At 41.8% G+C, this 21822-nt stretch overlaps 2 protein-coding genes across 4 annotated transcripts; both read left to right on the top strand.

Annotated features, from left to right (window-relative positions):
- Window positions 1–401: 401 nt before the first annotated feature.
- On the top strand, window positions 402–21548 carry LOC145500470 (uncharacterized). 3 transcript variants are annotated; one of them, XM_081479983.1, is made up of 10 exons: window positions 402–698; window positions 11588–11860; window positions 12044–12418; window positions 13996–14126; window positions 14495–14657; window positions 15298–15380; window positions 15878–16103; window positions 16861–16981; window positions 18256–18301; window positions 18662–21548. In XM_081479983.1, exons 1-10 carry the CDS (start codon window positions 542–544, stop codon window positions 18773–18775), a joined length of 1689 nt encoding a protein of 562 aa, XP_081336109.1. In that variant the 5' UTR covers window positions 402–541; the 3' UTR covers window positions 18776–21548. The 3 variants fall into 3 exon arrangements, with proteins under 3 accessions (XP_081336109.1, XP_081336108.1, XP_081336110.1); XM_081479982.1 differs by having other exon boundaries at window positions 403–698; window positions 13978–14126; window positions 18662–21547; XM_081479984.1 differs by having other exon boundaries at window positions 623–698; window positions 10914–11860; window positions 13978–14126; window positions 18662–21544.
- Window positions 697–5947, top strand: LOC145500454 (uncharacterized). The gene is made up of 2 exons (XM_081479969.1): window positions 697–2455; window positions 2827–5947. Exon 2 carries the CDS (start codon window positions 3254–3256, stop codon window positions 5945–5947), a length of 2694 nt encoding a protein of 897 aa, XP_081336095.1. The 5' UTR covers window positions 697–2455; window positions 2827–3253.
- Window positions 21549–21822: the final 274 nt, after the last annotated feature.

Here is a 21822-nt window from a genome sequence, read left to right as displayed (position 1 = left end):
CCATGGTGTGTATTATCCATGCTTACCTGGAGTTGTATTTTAGTCAAAATTGCGTCAAGCGAGCTTCATTGTTATGCCATTATAGCTTTTATGACGTCATTTTCCCGCGCTCGAGAAAACTAAATCCCACCAAATCCCAGTCTTCCCAGGAATTTTTAAGAACGAGAGTAATACCAGTTCCCCACCGCGCAAAGATTCAAAATGGCGGTGCCGAGTGAACATTTTCCTCACGTGGAATATTTGCATAAAATAATGTCAACAGTTCTAGAAACTGAAAGTTTCGATGGTGGAAATCGATATTTTTTGTGCGTTGAAATAGAACGAAAGCGGTGGTGTGCTGAGGACGCACAAGATGGGCTATTCTGGAGCAAAATGTCAAGGTTATGTAAACTTTGGGTGGTGATTTATCAATCTGTGGAACGAATGAACCATTGCGTGTTTACGAGATCAGATGCAAATTGCTCAGTCAACTATAGCAACCGCCTGTTCCAGGAAATATTGCAGGCATGCAAAGATATTATTTGCCGTTTGAACATGGAATATGGCTCGTAAACGGCCTCAATCTAGGATTGTTCTGCGAGTTGTGCATCTGTTTTCGCTGTGCATTTTCTTCCATTGTTGCATAATTTGCGAGACTCAACATGTTCCCGGCTCAGAGGAAGTGGGCATTATAAAACACCAAAACAACTTCTCGTCAGGTATGGCTTAATTATGAATGAAATGGCTTGGTGAGATCTAACTTGTTAGTTCTTTACCATTTTTCTCGATCAATTCCATGTGCATTTGAATTTCACTCGAGGCTAATTAATAATTGTAATATATATGTATTAAGCGATGTTGCTTTGACTAGTGGTACAGTCTTTTAAGCTTACAGTGTAAGCTCGATATCAATCATATTCCGAAGTCGTTTTCATTACACAATGTATTTCAGTGTGGTAATTAATTATCGCAATTGTTATTTCACATATCTTAGTGTTTAATTTCCATTGAATCTGTGTTTTTGGGTGAATTATTATGATTAATATAAAATTATTACTTCGATTCAGAACTTTTAAATGAACATGTAGAGTGAAGTACAAACTGCATGTAGAATGCACATGTTACGTGTGACATTATAATACAAGTGAAGTTTATTTCTACATTTTACAGTGTAAAATAGCTTATTTAGAACTAAAGTGAGTTTCCCTTGCAAAATCTATAACACATCAACAGTCACACACCACCGAGTTTGCGCGGGCATGCGGATAACAAACACTCCGGTACATAATTGAACGGAACCAGAAAATATGTGAGTCAAAAATAAATGTAGAAACAAGACTATGCAGAAAAAAAAAGTATGCAGTCTGCACAGTCTACATGGTCTGCATGGTCTGCAGTCTGCAGTCTGCATGGTGTGCATTTTGGGGTGACTGCATAGAATGTTTCAGTGACAACAGAGAAGGTCAAGAGCACAGTATTTGGGATTTTCATGATAAGCAGCCAACATTACTTTAGGTAATCATACGGTTTTGAGTTCAATTTGGAATTAATTTGCACGAGTGAGTTTTTCAAAAAGGTGAAATTGCATGAGCCACTTTGGCGAGTGCAATTTCAGCTTTTTGAAAAACTCACAAGTGCAAATTAATTCCAAATTGAGCAAGAAAAACCGCATGATTACTTATTAATAATATACATGTAAACATGATAAAATTCACGTGGAGGAAGTGCCGGAAGATCTTTCTTGAAGCCACTTTTTCTCATTTGAGAAAACTTTTTTCAAAGTTTCCGCACACAATTTTCATCATTATCTTATGTGATATCATTGGCTTAGAAAATTTCCTTTTGTCTTTCAGCCAATCATAACTCAGAATTATGCTGTGTAATTTGCACTTCTAGTGTTACACTTTTTGCACCGGTGTTACACTTTTTGCACTGGTGTTACACTTGAACTGCACTGCTCTCAGCCAATCAGAATCAAGTAATTTTTTCATGTATATTATTATCCATAGAATAAATATTTACTTAGCAACTCATAAGTGACCAAAAATAAAATTTAAATGGACGACTACAAAATACTTATATTGCATGACTGTATACAGTGAAGTACATGTACAGACTAGTCCCTTCCCAATGTTGGTTTTGAAACGTGATGTTAATTCATTTTTTGTCGCAGGAACTTACTTTACCGTAGATGTTATCAAGTAATTGTCACTTTCAAACAAGGCCTTACTTACTTATTTAATCTACTGTGGTTGACCAGCCCTCAGCTGCTATGTCCGTTAGGAAAATGGTCATAACCGCTAGGTTTTGCATATGTGTTCTCCAGTTAGATATATCCACGAGGTTTTCCTCGGTTAGGTCAGTTCAAGTGCAGATTTCACTGCGTCAACTTCTACTCGGCATTGGGCCATAGTTTCTCTATATACTGTTACTCGTCTATTCTATCAAGTCAAGTTCAGTGCGTGTGCAAACCAAAGTGAGTAATCTATTCCTTGTTCTTTAGGGTTAGTTCTTAGGTTTTCTATTGTTTTTTGTTTCGGTTGAGTTTCCTTTTATCGTTACTAAATCGGTTAGTTAGTTCTGTATGCTCGGAATCGCGCTTGATTAGGTCCATATCTCCAATATAAGGTTATTTTGCCATAAAAGTACCGTCCAAGTTACACACCGTGTAGCCTATTAATCGTTTTCCAGCCTTCCGTATGATCAGTATAAGTGCCGATTATGTTACACTTCCATGTTACGGACGTTATTGAGAATGCTAGCAATAGTTTCTTCATTTGTGTTATTTTATCTTTATACTTCGGTATGTTAGTTACGTTAGCTTCTATTTTCGTTATTGTATTTCAGTTCGAACCGGCATACGGTTTACATCATACGACTTACGGCTAAGCTTACAGCACGTGGTTTAATTCTACCTTCGTCTTGGCACGTGATTCATTTCATTTGAGTTTGTATGGAACATTGATCTCTGTCAATTAAACTCTGTTTACATCGTAGTCAGAAGTTCTTGTCGAGTTCGTTTTAACACTACGCACTGCTCTACGCATGTGATTACTTGGATTTTTGGCCTGCTATATTCTGTCCTTGTAATTCACATTTAGTTTGAATTTGCTGCACCGCGAAGGAATTCGAATTCGCTGACTAATTTGCACGTCAATCACTCCAATGCACTTCAACCCCGTGTTATCTGCAATTTGCCATTCAGTGTAACGCACGATTGTCGTTTTCTTATCTACCGCAATTAATCGGATTGATCAAGGATTAACGCTCCACAATGGCTTCCGCAAAACCGCAATCACCGGATGATCTAAAGGCCGCCCGCAGTTTTGCGAAGACAAACGTGACAAGAAAGGTCAATAGACTTAACGAGTTATTGTCCGCACGTGAATCCGCCGACGCCATTCAAAGAGTGCAGATTGAGCTAAACGAAGTTCTAGAGGAATTCAAAATCGCTCATGAAGCTTATCATAGCCAAATTAAGACCGAAAGAGAACGTCAAGATTCGGAAAAATATTACGACTCGCTCGTAGAACTAGCGTCGGAACTAGAGAGAGAAATCTCTTCATGGATCATGCAACCAGACGCTCAAAGGTTGTTGACAGTTCAAAGTGCTTTCGTCGGCCCCGAGGATTCTGTAAGTAACGCCGGATCGCGTGATTCGTTCCACATGCGATCTGTTATTGGTTTTTGCACAAGCAGTACCCCTAGTGCAAAGGCAAGGTCCGCTGCAAAAAAGGCAGCGTTAGAGGCCAAGGCAGCTACCCTTCAAAAACTGCACGACGTCAAAATCAAAGAATTGAGAATCAAGCAAAGAAAAGTGGAAATCCAACTGCAAGCCGACATCGCAGAGGCTGAGGCCGAGAGACAAGTGTTCGAGGAGGCAGAAGCTGAGGAAAACCGCGAGCGTGAGCTGTTTCATCGGGATGAAGTCACGCCGGTCAGAGCAGCACTCAAACCCGTAAAGTCTGCGTCTACGCCCATGGAGGGAGGCCCCCCAGGCAATATCATTGACGAGTCAGTAATCGGTTCTCAAGGCAAGCAACCCTATGAACCAAACGAAACTCGACAGCCATCTAAGTATCCTCTGAACCCCGAAGCACCTGAATATCGCCATAGGATGACACCAAACCAAGAACGTTTGCCATATGACATCAAACCCAGTAGCCATCACGATGCATCATTCGTTCGTCTAATGGAGACGCAAGATCGACATAACCAAGCCCTTATGCAGCTTGTACGTCATCAGCAGCAAAGTACAGCAGCACTGACTCTTCCGCAGCCGAGTATGCAAGTTTTCAGCGGTGATCCCATCGATTATTGCGACTTCATACACGCGTTTGAACACCTCGTGGAACAGAAGACCACAAGTTCAAGCTCTCGCCTGTACTACCTAGTGCAGTATACTTCTGGTCCTGCCCAGGAACTAATGAGGAGTTGTCTTTCCATGCGAGAAGAAGAAGGCTACGTGGAAGCGAGAAGGCTGCTGAAGGAAAGATACGGTCGGAGCTACAAGATCGCTGCCGCGCATCTTAAACGACTAATTGAGGGGCCATCGATTAAACCTGAGGACGGATCAGCGCTTGAGCAGTTTTCCATCCAGCTTTCAAGCTGCGTCAATACTTTGAAGGAAATTGGTTACGTCAATAAGCTGGACAATCCCGACAACCTCAAGAAGATAATCGACCGGCTTCCATTTGGAATTAGATTGAAGTGGCGCGATACTGTTGACCGTATCATAGAAAAGGAAAACCGAGACATCACGGTCAAAGATATCATGGACTTTGTGGCAGCTAAGGCAAGAGCTGCAACCCATCCCATTTTCGGCAAGGTGGTAAACGAAAACAGGGGAAAGCAAGTTAACGGCAAATCGTCGAGAAAACCGCCAAGAGGAGGGCGCTTCTCAACTCAAGGCAAACCTCCACCCGATAAAACTTCAAAGGAAAAACCCAAGTGTCCATCATGTTCTTCTAGCCACTGGCTATCACGCTGCGACAAGTTTCGCAAACAGTCTCTCCAGGAAAGGCAAAGGTTCGTAGACGACCATAAACTCTGCAGTAACTGCCTGACAGCCGGTCACTTCGTGCGCGACTGCCCAAAGAAAAGCTTCTGCAGGGTACAAGGGTGTGTCGGTAAACATTCTACCTTCCTACATCCAAGAAGCAATACAAACGCGTCAACCGCTTCAACCATAACCGAAAGCCCAACTGGGGGCCAAGGCAAAGGCGTGGAGCCACCGCCCGTTAATTCTAACTCTGCCAACAATGGTTACATCAAGTCCAGTAACTCCACATCAAGTAATTCACTAACCGGGCTCGCGATTCTTCCAGTCCGGGTCAAAGCAAAGGGTCATGGTAAAATAGTGGAAACGTACGCATTCCTGGACTCCGGTTCAAACACGTCGTTTTGCACCGAAAGCCTTTTGGAAAGGCTGAACTTCAAGGGAACTAAAACGAAGCTGTCACTAACAACGCTGCAAGGTGAAAGCGAGCCTATTGAATGCTCCCTGGTCAGTTTGGAAGCTTTCGATCTAAGCGAGAACAAGACAGTACAGCTGCCAAAGGTCTACTCTAGGCCAAGCTTGCCTATTCCCCCTGAAGCTATCGCCCGGCAAGAGGATGTCGACCGCTGGCCATATTTGAAAGGCGTCAACATATCTCACATAGACGCTGAGATTGGCCTTCTAATCGGCAGCGACATACCAGAGGCTCTACAACCCAAAGAAATGAGACCACGTGAGGATGGCGGTCCCTTTGCAACTCGAACAGTGTTAGGTTGGGTGCTTAACGGCCCGTTGGGCAGAGCAGCCACGACTGAAGTGTCCACTGCGAACTTTGTTCAAGGAAACAAGACCCTTGATGAACAATTTCATGAGTTTTGCAACCTAGAATTTAGCGACACCTTCTATGAATCAAAAACGTCTGTCACTCAACGACCGGAAGGCTCTGAACATTATGGAAGAAACAGTTAAACTAGAAAACAGTCATTACAAAATGGCTTTACCCTGGAAGTCCTACCCGCCACGCCTACAGAACAACAGAACTCTAGCAGAGCGCCGACTCCTCCAGCTGAAAAGGCGACTGCTGAGAGAACCACTTGTCCATCAGAAATACAAAGGGTTGATGGACGATCTGCTATCTAAGGATTACACCAGGAAAGTGAACAGTCAAGACTCTGGCCCTCTAGGAACCCGCTGGTATCTTCCCCATCATCCCGTATTCAACCCGCAGAAACCCGGTAAAGTGAGAGTAGTCTTCGATTGTTCAGCCAAGCATCACGGAACCTCACTGAACGACCAGCTCTTACAGGGGCCGGACCTGACTAACTCTCTTGTTAGTGTACTCTCCAGATTCAGAGAAGATCAAATAGCCCTAATGTCTGATGTGGAAGCAATGTTCCACCAGGTACGCGTCCGGCCAAGTGACTGCGAGGCTCTGAGTTTCCTGTGGTGGCCAGACGGAAATCTCGACAATCAGCCAGAAGAGTACCAGATGAGAGTCCATCTGTTTGGAGGCGCGTCTTCCCCAAGCTGCGCAAACTTCGCACTGAAGAAAACAGCGGAAGACAACAAAGCAGATTTTGACCCCCAAACCATTTCAACCGTGAAACGCAATTTCTACGTCGATGACTGCCTCAAGTCAGTTGGATCAGACGATGACGCCATTCGACTCGCAAGACAACTGCGCGAGCTCCTAGCACGAGGCAGATTCAAGCTCACGAAATGGCTGTCTAATTCAAGAAAGGTCATCGAGTCCTTGCCAGAGTCAGAACGAGCAGCTCAAGTCAAAAACCTCGACTTCGACAAGTTACCAGTGGAGCGAGCTCTTGGTGTACAATGGAACGTAGCCTCTGATCAGTTTGGTTTTAGTATTGTCATTAAGGACAGGCCTGCTACAAGAAGAGGTATACTATCCATAATCAGCTCAGTATACGACCCCCTGGGGTTCGCCGCTCCATTTATTCTCAATGCGAAACTGATCCTGCAAGACCTTTGTCGTAACAAGTATGGCTGGGATGACAAGATTCCAGATGAGTTCCTGCACCGCTGGCAAGTATGGCTGCAAGAGCTACCCAAACTAGAGCAACTAACAATCGACCGTTGCTTCAAGTCGCCAGACCTCGGCGAGATCACGTCGTGCCAGCTTCACCACTTCTCTGATGCGTCACAACAGGGTTACGGAGCCGTCACATACCTCAGAATCACAGGTCATGATGGAAACGTGAAATGTTCGTTTGTCATGGGAAAATCCAGACTTGCACCAATCAAACCAGTTACCATTCCCCGACTGGAGTTATCAGCAGCCGTTGTAGCAACAAGACGAGAAAATATCTCGAGGGGAGTTGAGTCTACCGATCAGTCAATCATTCTTCTGGACAGACAGCACCTGTGTCCTGCGTTACCTAGAAAACCAAGACAGGCGCTTTCAGACTTTCGTTGCCAATCGGGTCGCAACGATACACGACGCATCCTCTCCCTCTCAGTGGCGATACGTAAACACACAATTCAATCCAGCGGACGACGCATCAAGAGGCGCGTCAGCAGACTCTCTCCAACGCTGGATACATGGCCCAGAATTCCTAACTCAGTCAACTGAGACATGGCCACAACGACCTGTTGACATGAACGTTACCATTCCTGATGATGACCCAGAAGTCAAGAAAGACGCGGTGGTACATATGAGCGAAGCTTCTACTCAAGATCCCGTTTTAGAAATCATTGAACGGTTTTCATCCTGGACCTATCTCAAGAAGATAGTAGCGTGGATACTCCGTTACAAGTCAAACCTCACCCGTCTTAGCAAGGAACGAAGGAGAGGAGTGACGAGTCCAATTCAGTCAACTGACACAACCACGCCCATCACCATAGTGGAACTGAACAACGCTGAATTCGAAATCCTCAAGCACGTCCAGAGCAAATGCTTCAAGGAGGAACTCGGTTGTCTTAAGGAAGTGGACCAACAGACAACTTCTAGCAGACAGAACGTGTTGAAGAAATCTAGCAACATTTTCAAGCTTGACCCAATCCTAACTCATGGTCTCATACGAGTTGGTGGTCGTTTACAACGAGCGCCAATCAGTACCGATGCAAGGCATCCAGTTATCCTGCCAAAGAAACACCACGTGGTCAAGCTTCTTATCCAGTATTACCACCACGTTGCTGGTCATTCGGGCCTAGAGTACACTTTGTCGCTCACTAGGCAGAGATACTGGATAATAAACGGAAGATCTGCCGTGCGAAACATTCTCAACGAGTGCTTCAGCTGCCGTAAACGCCAGACGCCAACAGCTCAACAAAAGATGGCGAGTCTTCCCGAAGACCGAATAATGCCCTCGAAACCGCCGTTCGCCTACACAGGTGTAGACAGCTTCGGGCCATTCGAAGTGCGACGCGAAAGGACAAGGGTCAAACGGTATGGCGTGATATTTACATGTCTCACCCTACGTGCAGTCCACATAGAGGCGGCTTCCTCATTGGACACAGAGTCCTTTATCAGTGCGTTGCGCAGATTCATCGCAAGGAGAGGTCAGCCTGAGGAGATGCGATCCGACAACGGCGGGAACTTCGTGAGGGGAGAGCGCGAGCTACGGGAAGCAATCAACGAATGGAATCAATCGCAGATTCATGACTTTCTCCTCCAACGGAATATCAAGTGGACCTTCAACCCACCAGCCGGCTCTCACCATGGCGGAGTATGGGAGAGGTGTATACAGACGGTACGTAAGGTCATGAAGGCACTGATGAAAGAGCAAGTGCTAGACGATGAGGGTCTCAACACCCTGTTGTGTGAAGTGGAGGCAATAATCAACGGATGACCTATCACAAAGCTGTCAGATGATCCACGTGACCTAGAACCTCTGACACCCAACCACCTGCTGCTGCTGCGCTCAGGACCTACTGTTCCACCCGGAAACTTTACCAACCATGACAACTACTACAATCGGAGATGGCGTCAAGTGTAGTATCTAGCAGACATATTTTGGCGGCGATGGGTCAGAGAATACCTTCCGTCACTGCAGCAACGGCAGAAATGGCAAAAGCAGCGGAGGAATTTTGCAGTAGATGACATTGTCCTGGTCTTTGACGACAACAAGCCCCGTAACTCCTGGCCACTTGGTCGGATCCTGGAGGTGTATACCAACCGTAGAGATGGACTGGTTCGTTCCGTCAAGTTAAAGACCAGTACATCGGAACTCGTGCGACCAATCGACAAGATTGTGCTACTGGAAGCAGCCGCCGTTTCAAGGAATTAAGGAACTTATGAACATCGACAATCCATTAGTTTCAGTGGATTGCAGAACTCTCTTGAACAAAACAATGTAATCTACCAATTAATATGAGTAATACTATTATCATTTAGTCAACCTCATGTTTCAAACCCTTTTTTCTATCTCCTTGTAAAGGCTATCTGCAGTACCGCCTTTAAGGGGCCGGAATGTTGGTTTTGAAACGTGATGTTAATTCATTTTTTGTCGCAGGAACTTACTTTACCGTAGATGTTATCAAGTAATTGTCACTTTCAAACAAGGCCTTACTTACTTATTTAATCTACTGTGGTTGACCAGCCCTCAGCTGCTATGTCCGTTAGGAAAATGGTCATAACCGCTAGGTTTTGCGTACGTGTTCTCCGGTTAGATATATCCACGAGGTTTTCCTCGGTTAGGTCAGTTCAAGTGCAGATTTCACTTCGTCAACTTCTACTCGGCATTGGGCCATAGTTTCTCTATATACTGTTACTCGTCTATTCTATCAAGTCAAGTTCAGTGCGTGTGCAAACCAAAGTGAGTAATCTATTCCTTGTTCTTTAGGGTTAGTTCTTAGGTTTTCTATTGTTTTTTGTTTCGGTTGAGTTTCCTTTTATCGTTACTAAATCGGTTAGTTAGTTCTGTATGCTCGGAATCGCGCTTGATTAGGTCCATATCTCCAATATAAGGTTATTTTGCCATAAAAGTACCGTCCAAGTTACACACCGTGTAGCCTATTAATCGTTTTCCAGCCTTCCGTATGATCAGTATAAGTGCCGATTATGTTACACTTCCATGTTACGGACGTTATTGAGAATGCTAGCAATAGTTTCTTCATTTGTGTTATTTTATCTTTATACTTCGGTATGTTAGTTACGTTAGCTTCTATTTTCGTTATTGTATTTCAGTTCGAACCGGCATACGGTTTACATCATACGACTTACGGCTAAGCTTACAGCACGTGGTTTAATTCTACCTTCGTCTTGGCACGTGATTCATTTCATTTGAGTTTGTATGGAACATTGATCTCTGTCAATTAAACTCTGTTTACATCGTAGTCAGAAGTTCTTGTCGAGTTCGTTTTAACACTACGCACTGCTCTACACATGTGATTACTTGGATTTTTGGCCTGCTATATTCTGTCCTTGTAATTCACACCCAAAGTGATCCAAACTTAAATGTAATGTAGGATTATAAAAGGTTTATATGAGGGAGGCGTCGGGATTTTTGGTTTTACAGATTTGGCCAATTTTTGGTTTGCTTTTCGCGCTTACAAAATGCAGTTTTTCGGTTTTGGTGTCTTGTGCGGTTTGCGGGTTTTCTCGAATTTAGTCTTTGGTTTCCAATTTTTGTCAACAATGATGGCGGATTTTCGGATTTTTCTGCCCAATGCATTTTACAGTTTTTCTGGTTTTGCCAAGGATGTTCCACCTCACAGTCATGCTAAAACTGTAATTCCAAGGGACTACTTACAGTTAGAGGAATGCATGGCAAGCCTAGTCTCTTTAACAGTGTTTTTTTGGGTTGTAAACGGCTGCCAAGCAGACTATGAAAAACTAAAGATAACATCAAAGCAAAAGACTATTTCTCAAATATCATGCGGCTGGGATAATTTTTTGTAGACTTTGACCTCAGACTTTAGACCATCGTGTTTCTATACCTCAATTGCGAGTTATCTCCCTGTTTTGTTGCAGGAATAACATTACGCTCACTTGCTCTGTTCACCTGGAATAAAGGCAAAGGAGAGACTATTTGGTTGTAAAATAAAGTAGTTAAGTTGTAAAATGGGGCTGCCATTATGCCCACACAAATGAAAATTCTGACAATGGCAATCAAAAAGTGACTTTAGAATTGCGATGTTTCTTTTAAACAAAAATCACTTAAAATCATTTCATGGTGCAATTTGTTTTTAGTTTTACATTGCTATAGGTCTGTGGAGCCAATTTACACACAAAAAACGAGCTTTTTATACTGTGATGTGTTCTGCACTAATGAGGGAATACGCAGAAAGAACACGGAAAGTAAACCAAGTTTAGACGTATAAAAATTAAATAACAGAAAGAGAGATTTTGAAAGCTGCCAAAGCATTGTTAGGGAGGGCTTTTATTTTGGTTTTGGACGAAATTTCTTGCGGTTTTGCAGTTTTCGGCGATTTTTTGCACAGTTTTTCGGTTTCTAGTAGGCCCCTAATCTAATTGTTTTAGTATAATCTACTAGCTGTTCAAAACTTTATTAAATTTCTCTTCATAGACACGCCAAGAAATGGCCGTCATTTTGTTAACAAGGGCACACTGCTACGCTACTACAAATTTGACCGATCATACATATATAAAGTACTCATCAGTTATTTCCTTCAATTAACATTTAGGAATGTATTTGTACACGTCAAATGATGTGACAATCAGAGTTGGTGAGAAACTTCGACTAAACTGTACTGTTGTCAGAGTTGTGAATTCATCTAAAGTTGAGTTTTCTTGGTATCATGGCACCCAAAGGTTGACTAAACTCACCAGGTCCCTGGACAATAAAACAATCCAGCTACTGATCAATAATGTCAGTTGGAGTGACAATGGAACTTATGTGTGTAGAGAAAATACCAGCAACAGAGTTCAACCCGCATCTGTCACTGTGAGAGTAGGCGGTAAGTTCAAATCAGTGCAGTGTTTGCTGTCATTTATTATACATGTTGCTAGCAGCAGTCTGTACTTTGAATAGTTGAGTAGGGTGTTTGCCTTTGTTTCATAACTTGGATGATACTGCACATGTACATTTGAGTATATATGTATATTCCTACATAATATATTTGGTGTTGTCTTACATGTAGATCTTCCTGGTCCGCCCCAAGATGTATGGGTCAACAATGTTGAGTTGAAAACTTATGTTCACTGGAAAGCTCCTTGGTACCAGGGTGGATTACAGCTCAGTTATGCTGTCAAAGCAAGATGCAAGAATGCATCCACTCCACTTCGTAACTGTACCTTGAAGGATTCTGTAACTCTCTGGGAAGGTGTACGTCCCCAACAGGGATCAGAGTCAGGTCGATTCATGTGTAAAATCCGGCCGATTCTTTATCAATTTTATCCACACACCTTTATTCCAGTACCCTATATTGCCTTTGTTGAAGCCAGCAATGTTCTTGGGTCAAGAATGAGTAGTCCAGTTGAATTCACCTACAATGTCCTGAACAGCATAGTTTATAGTAAGTGTCTATCAGTGACAGGTTATTAAATGAGGCTCAATTTAGACTAGGTTAAACTCAAGACAATGCTGGCCAGCTGTCTCCTTCACTAATGTGGGGTGAACTCAGCACTTTTACAGGGCTCAGTTTACAGCTCTCCCTATGAGGTCATTTTGCTTGTGCTGGTTGCTCTTTGCTTACAGTCTTGGTAAAGTATTTTGCTCCACCCATCCCTGCTTTCCCTCTAGGTAAGTATAAATTAGGTACAGTGGGACTGTGCTAGGTTATTGTAAGTTGCTCACAATATTGTCATGGCTACCTCACACAGTTAACCTGGCTCCCACTGAACTTTCAGGCACCTTCCAACATTCAGCTATTAGAGACGTGTTACTTAAAACCAGTTTAATATGTAAGTCAGTCTCTGACTTACCTGTTGGGCAGGTAACTTTTTATTTGCCCGGGTAAGTCAGCTGCCAACTACAGGTGTAAGTAAAGAAAAGTAAATTAAGACTTATGCAGGGCTGCTTGTCCAAAGGTGAGCTGGAGTTCTTGGGACTTTTATTCCTAGCCCTGTCATGTGGGTTTTCAAATGATGGGGAGACTATTTTGGCTTTCCTGTGAACTTATGAACACACAAAAAACAATTTGTATATTGTGATTTCATAAGATCACATGAAAGTTATTACTGACCTTGCTCCCAGTGAATATATATACAGAGTGTCAGAATGGAAAAATACTTGATGAATCTCATTCATAGTATACCATGATCTCGAGGCAAACGTTTTTGCCTCTGATTAATCCAAGCATGCAATCACCATGCGATAAGAATGAGTTTTATAATCATAGGTCAATGCGTGTAGAGGGTGCAGTGCTTGTCAAGGGTGATTGAGGTGATTCCTTAGTATTGTATTGCGCATCCCTACTGCGCATGATTTTCGCGTCATTAGCGCTCGCACATAGCTCAACAGCGCATGTCTAAATTAGGTTTCTTTTAAAAGATAAAAAATTGCAGAGTATTTCTGGGACGTAGATGAATAAACAATCAAAGAAAGTCAAACTCTGTGTGATGTAACACGCTGCATTGAAAAACAATCAAGCTTATTTGTTGCGCACGGAAACTACCAAAAGTCACCTAAATAACCGTATTTGTCAGCATTGTGGCATGAAAACAAGCATGGTGACCCCCTCTTTATACTACCTTTTTAATATCTTTTTGTCCTGTAACAACAGCATATCAAGTTTCATCAGAAATCTATGGTGGGTTCTTTTACAAGGGAATCACCTTAAGTAACTTATGTTTACAGGGGTGTCATTAAAGTTTTGAAGTGAACTTCTTTATAAGAAAACTTTCCTCTAGATGGTTAAACTAGGTGGGAAAAATCATCCTCATAGCCAGTCAATTTGCCTGGTGCCCAGCCCTGAATGGAACCCCTGTGTACAGCAGCCCTTTGCACAGCAGTCCTTTGCACACATTGCAGGCACATGAATTTAATACTGTCTACTGTGTTCTGTGAAATGATGACTCGAAAAGAAATTTAATTAAACCAACTCTTAATATTCAGCCTGTTTTGCTCACTTAGCAACCCCACAACCCGCAGTTTTTCTTGCTGCCAAAGAAGTGACACCACCTGGTACTGTGAAAGTCTCATGGGAAGATGCCAGACGAGGCCGACTCATAGAGGTGGAGTATACTATTCTGTACCATAAAGATGGTGACAACCACAATAAGGTAAAAACTTTGTTAGTAGATGTTTGTACTTACAGCTTGGAATTTGTTTCACACAATACAATGTTTATAGTGTGCACTATTTACTGAGGGAGTGCTGGGTAATGTGATTCATCTAAATCCATGAAATCATTTGCTAATTTTTTTTTACATGATTATTCGCTTATTATATTAATTATGAGTGCACGCACATTTTGATAATTTGCTGCAGTCAATCACTATGAAGTTATTTACTCAGTCTAATAATAAATCAACAGATAAGACAACCCAATTGATTTCCTAGCTGTACATGACTATTCAAGTTGTTAGTGAGTTAAACATCTTAATAACGTGTTATTTTAATGTCTGTGACTACTGTGGTGCTGTTGTAGAGCTTGACCAGGAGAGCACCAGAAACTAATGCTCTAATACATGACCTGGTTGGATTCTCCCGCTACCATTTCTACTTACTGGTGCGGTATGCAGAGAAAAACACAAACACATATGGTATCTACAGTGAGGCGACACAACGTACACTGAGAACAGATGTCTCAGGTAAGCTACACTGTACTAAAAATCGTGACCATAAGGTTCCAAATAATTGAAAATCTCCTTTAGTGATGTTAGATTGGAGTATTTGATTGTACTGTGAAGTTAACTTGAGTTTGCAAATAAGACCCTATCACTTTATTTCAAGAGGTTCTTGATAATGTTATGGTCTAGCCTTGTATTTTTGGTGTGGAATCAACTGAAACAAAATTGAGCCAAATTCAGGCCAGTGACTCAATATTTCAGGATATCAGGTCAGTGGACATCGCTTCCAATTGTCTAACAGTGAATTTGGGTACGGTAAGCTTGAATAGCACTGTGATTAGCTTGCATTTGGCTAGCTCTTAATGGAACACGATGTGTACACTTAGTGGAAATTTCGTGAAAAGTGCGTAGGTCTGCCATCTCTATTTGTTGCAATCTGTTGAGAAAAACAAAGAATTGTCAGCTGACAGTTGAGTTTATGTAGTCACGTCAAGATCTCTTATTAGTCTCACCTTTTCTGAGAAACATTTGTGAGAAGTGGTGTGTGCACTGTACTGTATGGGCCACGCCCTACAATCTCAGTGCTAAGCGTGACCTACAGTGTAGGATGAATTTCACAGATAGTTTCACAGGTAATTCTTTTGTTGATTATTTTTTCTAGCACCAAGGGATCCTCCACTAATTATGAACTGTAGTCACTGGATTAATGTTAGCAGTGGTCGTGGATTGATGATCACCTGGAGGGTATGTGATCTTTGTCAATGACAAGTAAAGCCGGTACTTATTAATGAAGTCCAGCTGACTCAAGTGACAGTGACTGTAGCATAAAGTGGCTAAGAGTATTCCTACTCTCCCTCCCCACCCTCGCTTTCCTGGGTGAGATACTCGTCCATTGCAAAATTCTGCCAGGCTATCCCAACAATTTGGTGATACCCATTGATACACCTGGGGGGAGAGAGACACTGTCAGAGTAAACTGTCTTGCTCAAGAACGCAATGCAATGTCCCCGGCCAGAGCTCGAACCTGGAGATAATCCGGAGACAAGCGCACTAAGTTTCTAATCACGAGGCCACTGCACCTTCTACTGGCCTTGGTGTAGGGCGTGGGTGTAATGGCTGATATCCAATGGCTGCATGCTGGGCCAATCAAAGATCTGGGAATACATTACCGAATGCTTCAGTTTTTTAACAGTACACAAGATACTGATTATATACCGGTCATATTTTTCTCTTTTATCGTAGATTCCTCACGCTGAATATTTCAGTGGTCCCATGAAGAGTACACTGATTTTGTACCACTGTTCAAAAGGCTCGGGAAATGTAACACTCAATGACACGTCTGCTCGCAGTGCAGTCATAACTGCCGTGAAACTGTCTGACTCTTGCCATGTATGGATGAAACTGTGCAATGAACCGGGATTGTGTAGCTCTATCAGCAACATGTGCCTCACTCCTAGCATTCATAAAGGTACATACAAACGCCTTCTGTCGGAGCTTCAGGGGTTTCGTTAAGGATGACGCGCCAGGCATATTGGCGGGCCGTGAGGCTAATTTTGTCTGCCAGGTTTGAACATCTGGAAGAAAGATTTTCCTATAAAAAAAGTTCAGTTCAAAGAGTTTTGCCCGCCTGTGAAAACCAATTGTCCTTCTGCTGAAAACGTTCATGAAACCCCTAGAGCTTACAACTGTGGTCACAGTCTACAGATGTTCATTGTAGGAGAGAAAACAGTTTATTTTTTGAAGAACGAGAGCTTGTTGTTCAATGCCCTATACTCTTCTCACATATTGATTTCATTTCAGGGATGGTCAACAGCAAGCTCTTTATGACGATTTCGAGAATCAGACGCAGTCTGTTTTGTCCCATTATATTTAAAACCAAAAACCAAGGAAAACGTACAGTAATCTTCAATTACATTCAAAGTACTTTAGTCATAAGATGTTTGGACTCGCATTGGTCGGAGAATCTTTCGATGTAAAGGAGCGCATGAGGGGATGTTGAAGAAAGTAAAATTTGGACGGGAGCGAGTTGGCTCGCTGATTGACTGCGGATCCACTCGGCTATTGCCTCGTGGATCTACACCTACTTTGACAATGTTACGATGAAATTCATGATCAATAACAAGACAGGTGCATGAAAAACTGACGTCAATTTGTTAAGCATGGTATTACATATGATGTGGGATAGTATCGCATGTCTCCTATATGCTTGTTGTTACTTCCTTTAGGTAACTCATCCTCAGGTCCCACAAATTCAAAGAACAGTGTCACAAAAACTGTGTTGATGAGCGTGGCTGGAGCAGTAATGGGCATAGTTCTAGTAATCATTATTGTCACGTGCTACAGAAGGTAAGGTGGATAAACATTCAGGAGTGGGCAGTGGGGACAGGGAGGTGAATTTCCAGTGAGGGGTAGTGAGTGCCTACTTTGGAGTGGGTAGTTGGTGCAAGGGGGGCTGGGGTGGAGATGTTGATGAGCAATTGGAGATGTAGAGAAACTTAAGAGATTGTGACCAGGGGCTCCTTTCTCGAAAGTCCCAGTAGTTACCGGCCCCGAGAAGCTTTTATTTTTGTTTGCCGAGTTTACAATACATTGAAGATCGAGATATTAATAGTTTTGAAACAATAAACATACCAGGAAACCAAACAAAATGGTCTGATTTTTGAGCGGAGTCCCACACTACTATTCCTTAGATGTAGATCTTACAGTATAATTCCAGGCACGTAAAGTTACCAGGGACGGATTGACTGCGGCAAAAAATAGAGGCCCAGGAACTACGATTGAAGCCTGGGAATGAGTTTACAATAGAAACATTACCACATTAGAAGCTTAAAAACATGCTGCACAGCTTTCTGCGCATCCCTACCCCTACTTGCAGGCTCAGGTAATAGTACAGGCTGCAATGGTAGAAAGAAGAGCAGACTGATAATAAGGTATGCGAGGATATCGTTCGGTTGATTTATTTATAATTGGGCGCAAGTTTTATTCTGCATTTCACTGTTGAGAAAAGAAGTCTCCCCCTGCCTGCTGAGAGGCTCTCTTGCTTATATATTGACTGGTTTGCTTGAATGGATGCAATATGTAAAGAGTGTTTGTGGCAAAAATGTGTCTTCGCACCAAAATTTCTTGTATATTGGGAAATAAAGGGTTCGGAAACCTTCTTTAGGTTAATTTTGTCCAAACAAAAACTGATTCTCCAGGAAAACAATACACCAGCTTTCCATTAGTGACGTTAAAATGTTGCTGCTCACCAGGAAGACTTAACGGGGAAAGCAGACAAAGTTCGTAACTCGATCTTTTGGTTCAAAAGATCAAGGAAATCCCGCCATTTTTTTCAAACTTGGAGCCTAGCACACAGCCAAAACTCGTGCATGCTTATTGCGCTTTCCCGCTCTGAATTTGCCACACATCTTGCTGCTAGTCACTCAGCCCATGCTACTTCAGACTTCAGGGATTGCTCACATTTTAACGTGGGGGAAACTGAACTCGGTCTGTTTCCAATTCAGAAGCAGTTGAACGATCTCTGCGTTATACCAGGATAGTACAGTAATTTGCTCATCGGAATCAACATTTCTTTTAACAGTTCGGTAATTTACCAGTGTTTTTTTTTCTTTTTCTTTCAGGAGGCGTGAGAACGGAACATCGGGACCTCCCTTAAGAGATTTTCTGGTAAGACTCAAGTACAATCAATCTGAGTTCAATCTGCAAAATCTTTCATCAAGAGATGAGGTTTACTTAGGTTTTCACTTTCGGGCAAATCAAACATGATTTCTTGAGGAAGATGAAAAAAATGATACGAGGGGACTTGAAAAAAAGGTTTGATGCGTTTATTTAGGTGATATGAATCATGTTTGGAATCCAGCAATAGTTTCTTGAAGACACATTCCTGAAAGAGCGATTGTTTGCGGCTGAAAAAATCTGTGACAAATCTTGTTTCTGGACTCTGACACATCGCGTACTTTGGTTTGTTTTTTCTTCTCTTAGTTTTTCTCACTGTAGTTCTCAGACCCTTTCTTTCTCCTTTGGCAGGTTATGCCCCCGGTTATCCATGGTTATGACGAGGTTGAAGAGCCCTTGGTCAATAACAACTGTTACAATGTAATCACCGTGCAGTCACATGCTGGATGTGAAAGGACCCTATGAAAGAGCCGTACACAATTGCAATAAGGTCCTGAGCAAGGGAGCTGTGTTCAGGAGTGTACTACTCATACGGCCCTTGGGAAAAAAAAGGGCCCTTATGTGGTAATATTCCATGTCCGCAAAAGTTCTTGGAGAAGTCCCCGAAAAGAGAGGCGCTTGAGCTGTTTGGGGTCATGTTGCAAACCAAGCCCTCCGCAAGTTAATATTTTACATCAGCTTGGCTCCATAAGAATTCCTTGGCCGTGAGGTGCAATGTAGGTCAAAAACTGGATTCTCCGACCCCGAAACGCTATTTTCTCCCGATGCAGATAAGATCAAAGGTCTATATATGCACTGAAAGGAATAAGTAAACACAAGAGGGGATAAAGAATAAAGAGTTAATCCACGTATAGGCTTTATTTTTAAGGTTAATCCTTTTCAAGTTATTTCTAGACATAGTACCCAGTTCTCTGGCGGATAATGTTGCCACTCGTGTGCGTGGATGTTTTGGTGGCTAAATTTTCTAAACTCTCCCGGGGACCTGAGATGTGATATGAAAATAACTTGGGAGGGATTACCTTAGGAGTAAGGTACATATCGAGGAATAACTTGATCTCTTACCTTTCAAAAGTTCACGCTCTCTTGGTAAAAGAAAGTATCTAACAGCAACCGCCGCAGTATAGTTTATTTTAAACGGATTGGATTGTACACTACTGCCGGTGAAGGTAACATTAAGTTTCTCTCAGCTCAATTCTCTTAGCTCTTTATTCGCTGACAAATTAAACTCATTTTCATGTGAAAGATCTCACATGTTCTTGGTAGTCCCAAGTTCAAATTCTTGGCTACTCCTCTCAATAGCCCGCTGGTTTGGTTCCTGCTGGTTGGCAGTCTTATGTTCAATTGCATTTTTTCCCTTGGTTTGACTGACATGCCTGATCACAACTATGACAAATCTGCTTGGTTCTCACCACTGAGCGCAAGCTGCTTTGCTGTCCAAAGACAAAGTGTCCAATAACATTGTCCAGTAACATGGCGTCTATTTATACCACAATTGCTACTGATCTCGCAATCTGATTGGCTAATTTGCTGTTGTCGATCCAGACAACACTGCTCTTGTCAGTGTGTCATGCAATGCCTTTTTCAGCTCGCGCTCTGAAAAAAAAAAACATTTTCTTTGACCTTTATATTGTGGTAAAAAACAAATTGAAATGTGGTTAAGCGTGGTCTGCACTCTTATCGACAACGATACGCGTCATTTGTTGTGGACTCACTCGGCTGTGCCTCATGAGTCCACAACATTTTGACCACTGTGATGACACATCGTTGTTGATAAGAGTACAGACCACGCTAAACCATATTCGATTTGTTAGAACAAGGTGGCTGAGTGCTTTATTTGGTTCAACCTTGTTTCTGAGCATTCATCTATATCCCAAAACCATTTACCCATGAATTTTTTTTTTGAGATGACAATCACTCGTATAACCACAGACCGAATTGGACTCCACTCAGTCTATTACCAGTACTAATCAAAAACTCTGACAGAGGTAGACGTGCTTAACTGACAGTTAAATCAGGTACCTAAAAATAATGGAAACGGGTGTATCTTTAATTTGTTTTAATTGCTACACTTCGTGATGTTACTTTTTTAGCAAGTAATTTTTGGCCACACCTTGTATGGCAGTTTCAATTTATCAGTGACAGTTCACAGATGGACCTCTTTGAGTTTTTGCTAGTCAGTCCTTTTTTCCTAGATGAAGAAATATCCTCTTGAGGGAAAAATACCCCTTAAGATTTGTTCGTCTGTGTCGTCAATTATCACTGTACTCTTTTTCCTAGTTTGTAGACTTCAGTAATAAAATTTAAAGTGCCACTATGATCAAATTCTCCATACCCATTTTTTTACATTTTCGCACACAATAGGTCTTTCCTAGATTGTTTGCCAAATTTCAATCTATTACGAACATTGGAACTCATGTCGTTTGGACCTTTATTTCCGAGAATTTATGGCCATCATTAATTTTCCTTGTTCCAAGTCTTGGTTGAGAATTTGAGAAAATGACGTCATTTTCTCAAAAATACCACACGGGTTGAAATTATAATAACAATTAGCGCAGCAATTCGCATAAAGAATAACAAAAACTTTGGCTCATATATTCGTGCAATTTTTTTACATTAATTGTTATCATAATTTCAACCCATGTGGTATTTTTGAGAAAATGATGTCATTTTCTCCAATTTTCAACCAAGACTTGGAACAAGGAAAATTAATGGCGGCCGTAAATTCTCGGAAATTAAGGTCCAAAAACCACGAGTTTTAATGTTCGTAGAAAATTGAAATTTGGCAAGATATCTAGGAAAGACCTAATGTGTACGAAAATGTAAAGAAATGGATGTCGAGAATTTCATCATAGTGGCACTTTAATAGTGATTCACAAAAGTGCTGTGGTATAATTATCACTTTCTATTCTTTTTCTAAAAAATCGAACATTCCTATATCGAGGTTAATTATTGCAATTTTAAATGATTTATCTAAGTACTTTGTTCGTTGCAAGCAATAGTACTAGTTCAGGGTTACTGATATGAAAATTTGCTTTCATGTGTTAAGAATGGCTGGCTCAACATTTTTTTGTATATGAGAAATGTTTTTATCGGTGCAGAGTGTTGATGAGAATTTCTTACCCAAACATTTTTTATGAGTGGATTAACATCAGCAACAAGCCAAATTAAAAAAAAGCAATATATTTAGAATATAGATATATTTTTTATAGCATACACTAAAATTGTTATGGGGTTCAGAAATTGAATATAAACCAATAAACTTTGAACATTAATGAAGTGTCATGGCTTTCGGTTTCTGAGGACCGTTCAATGGATTTGATTGTTAAGCAATGTTGCTGCCCACATCCACAGCCAACCCGGACAGAATCCCACGAACCAGCCCTGTGGAACAAAAAAAGAGTTCACAAGTAAATGCAGTGCATGGTCGAGTTCTGCGAAACTACGATGAGCTACAATAGTGTTGAAAGACTTCACAGTAGAATTCGATTTTCGAGCGTCTGGGAAACATCTCC

Source organism: Orbicella franksi, chromosome 10 (assembly GCF_964199315.1).
Source record: "Orbicella franksi chromosome 10, jaOrbFran1.1, whole genome shotgun sequence".
NCBI classification, from domain to species: Eukaryota; Metazoa; Cnidaria; class Anthozoa; order Scleractinia; family Merulinidae; genus Orbicella; species Orbicella franksi.
This window is presented reverse-complemented; position numbering and strand designations above follow the sequence as displayed.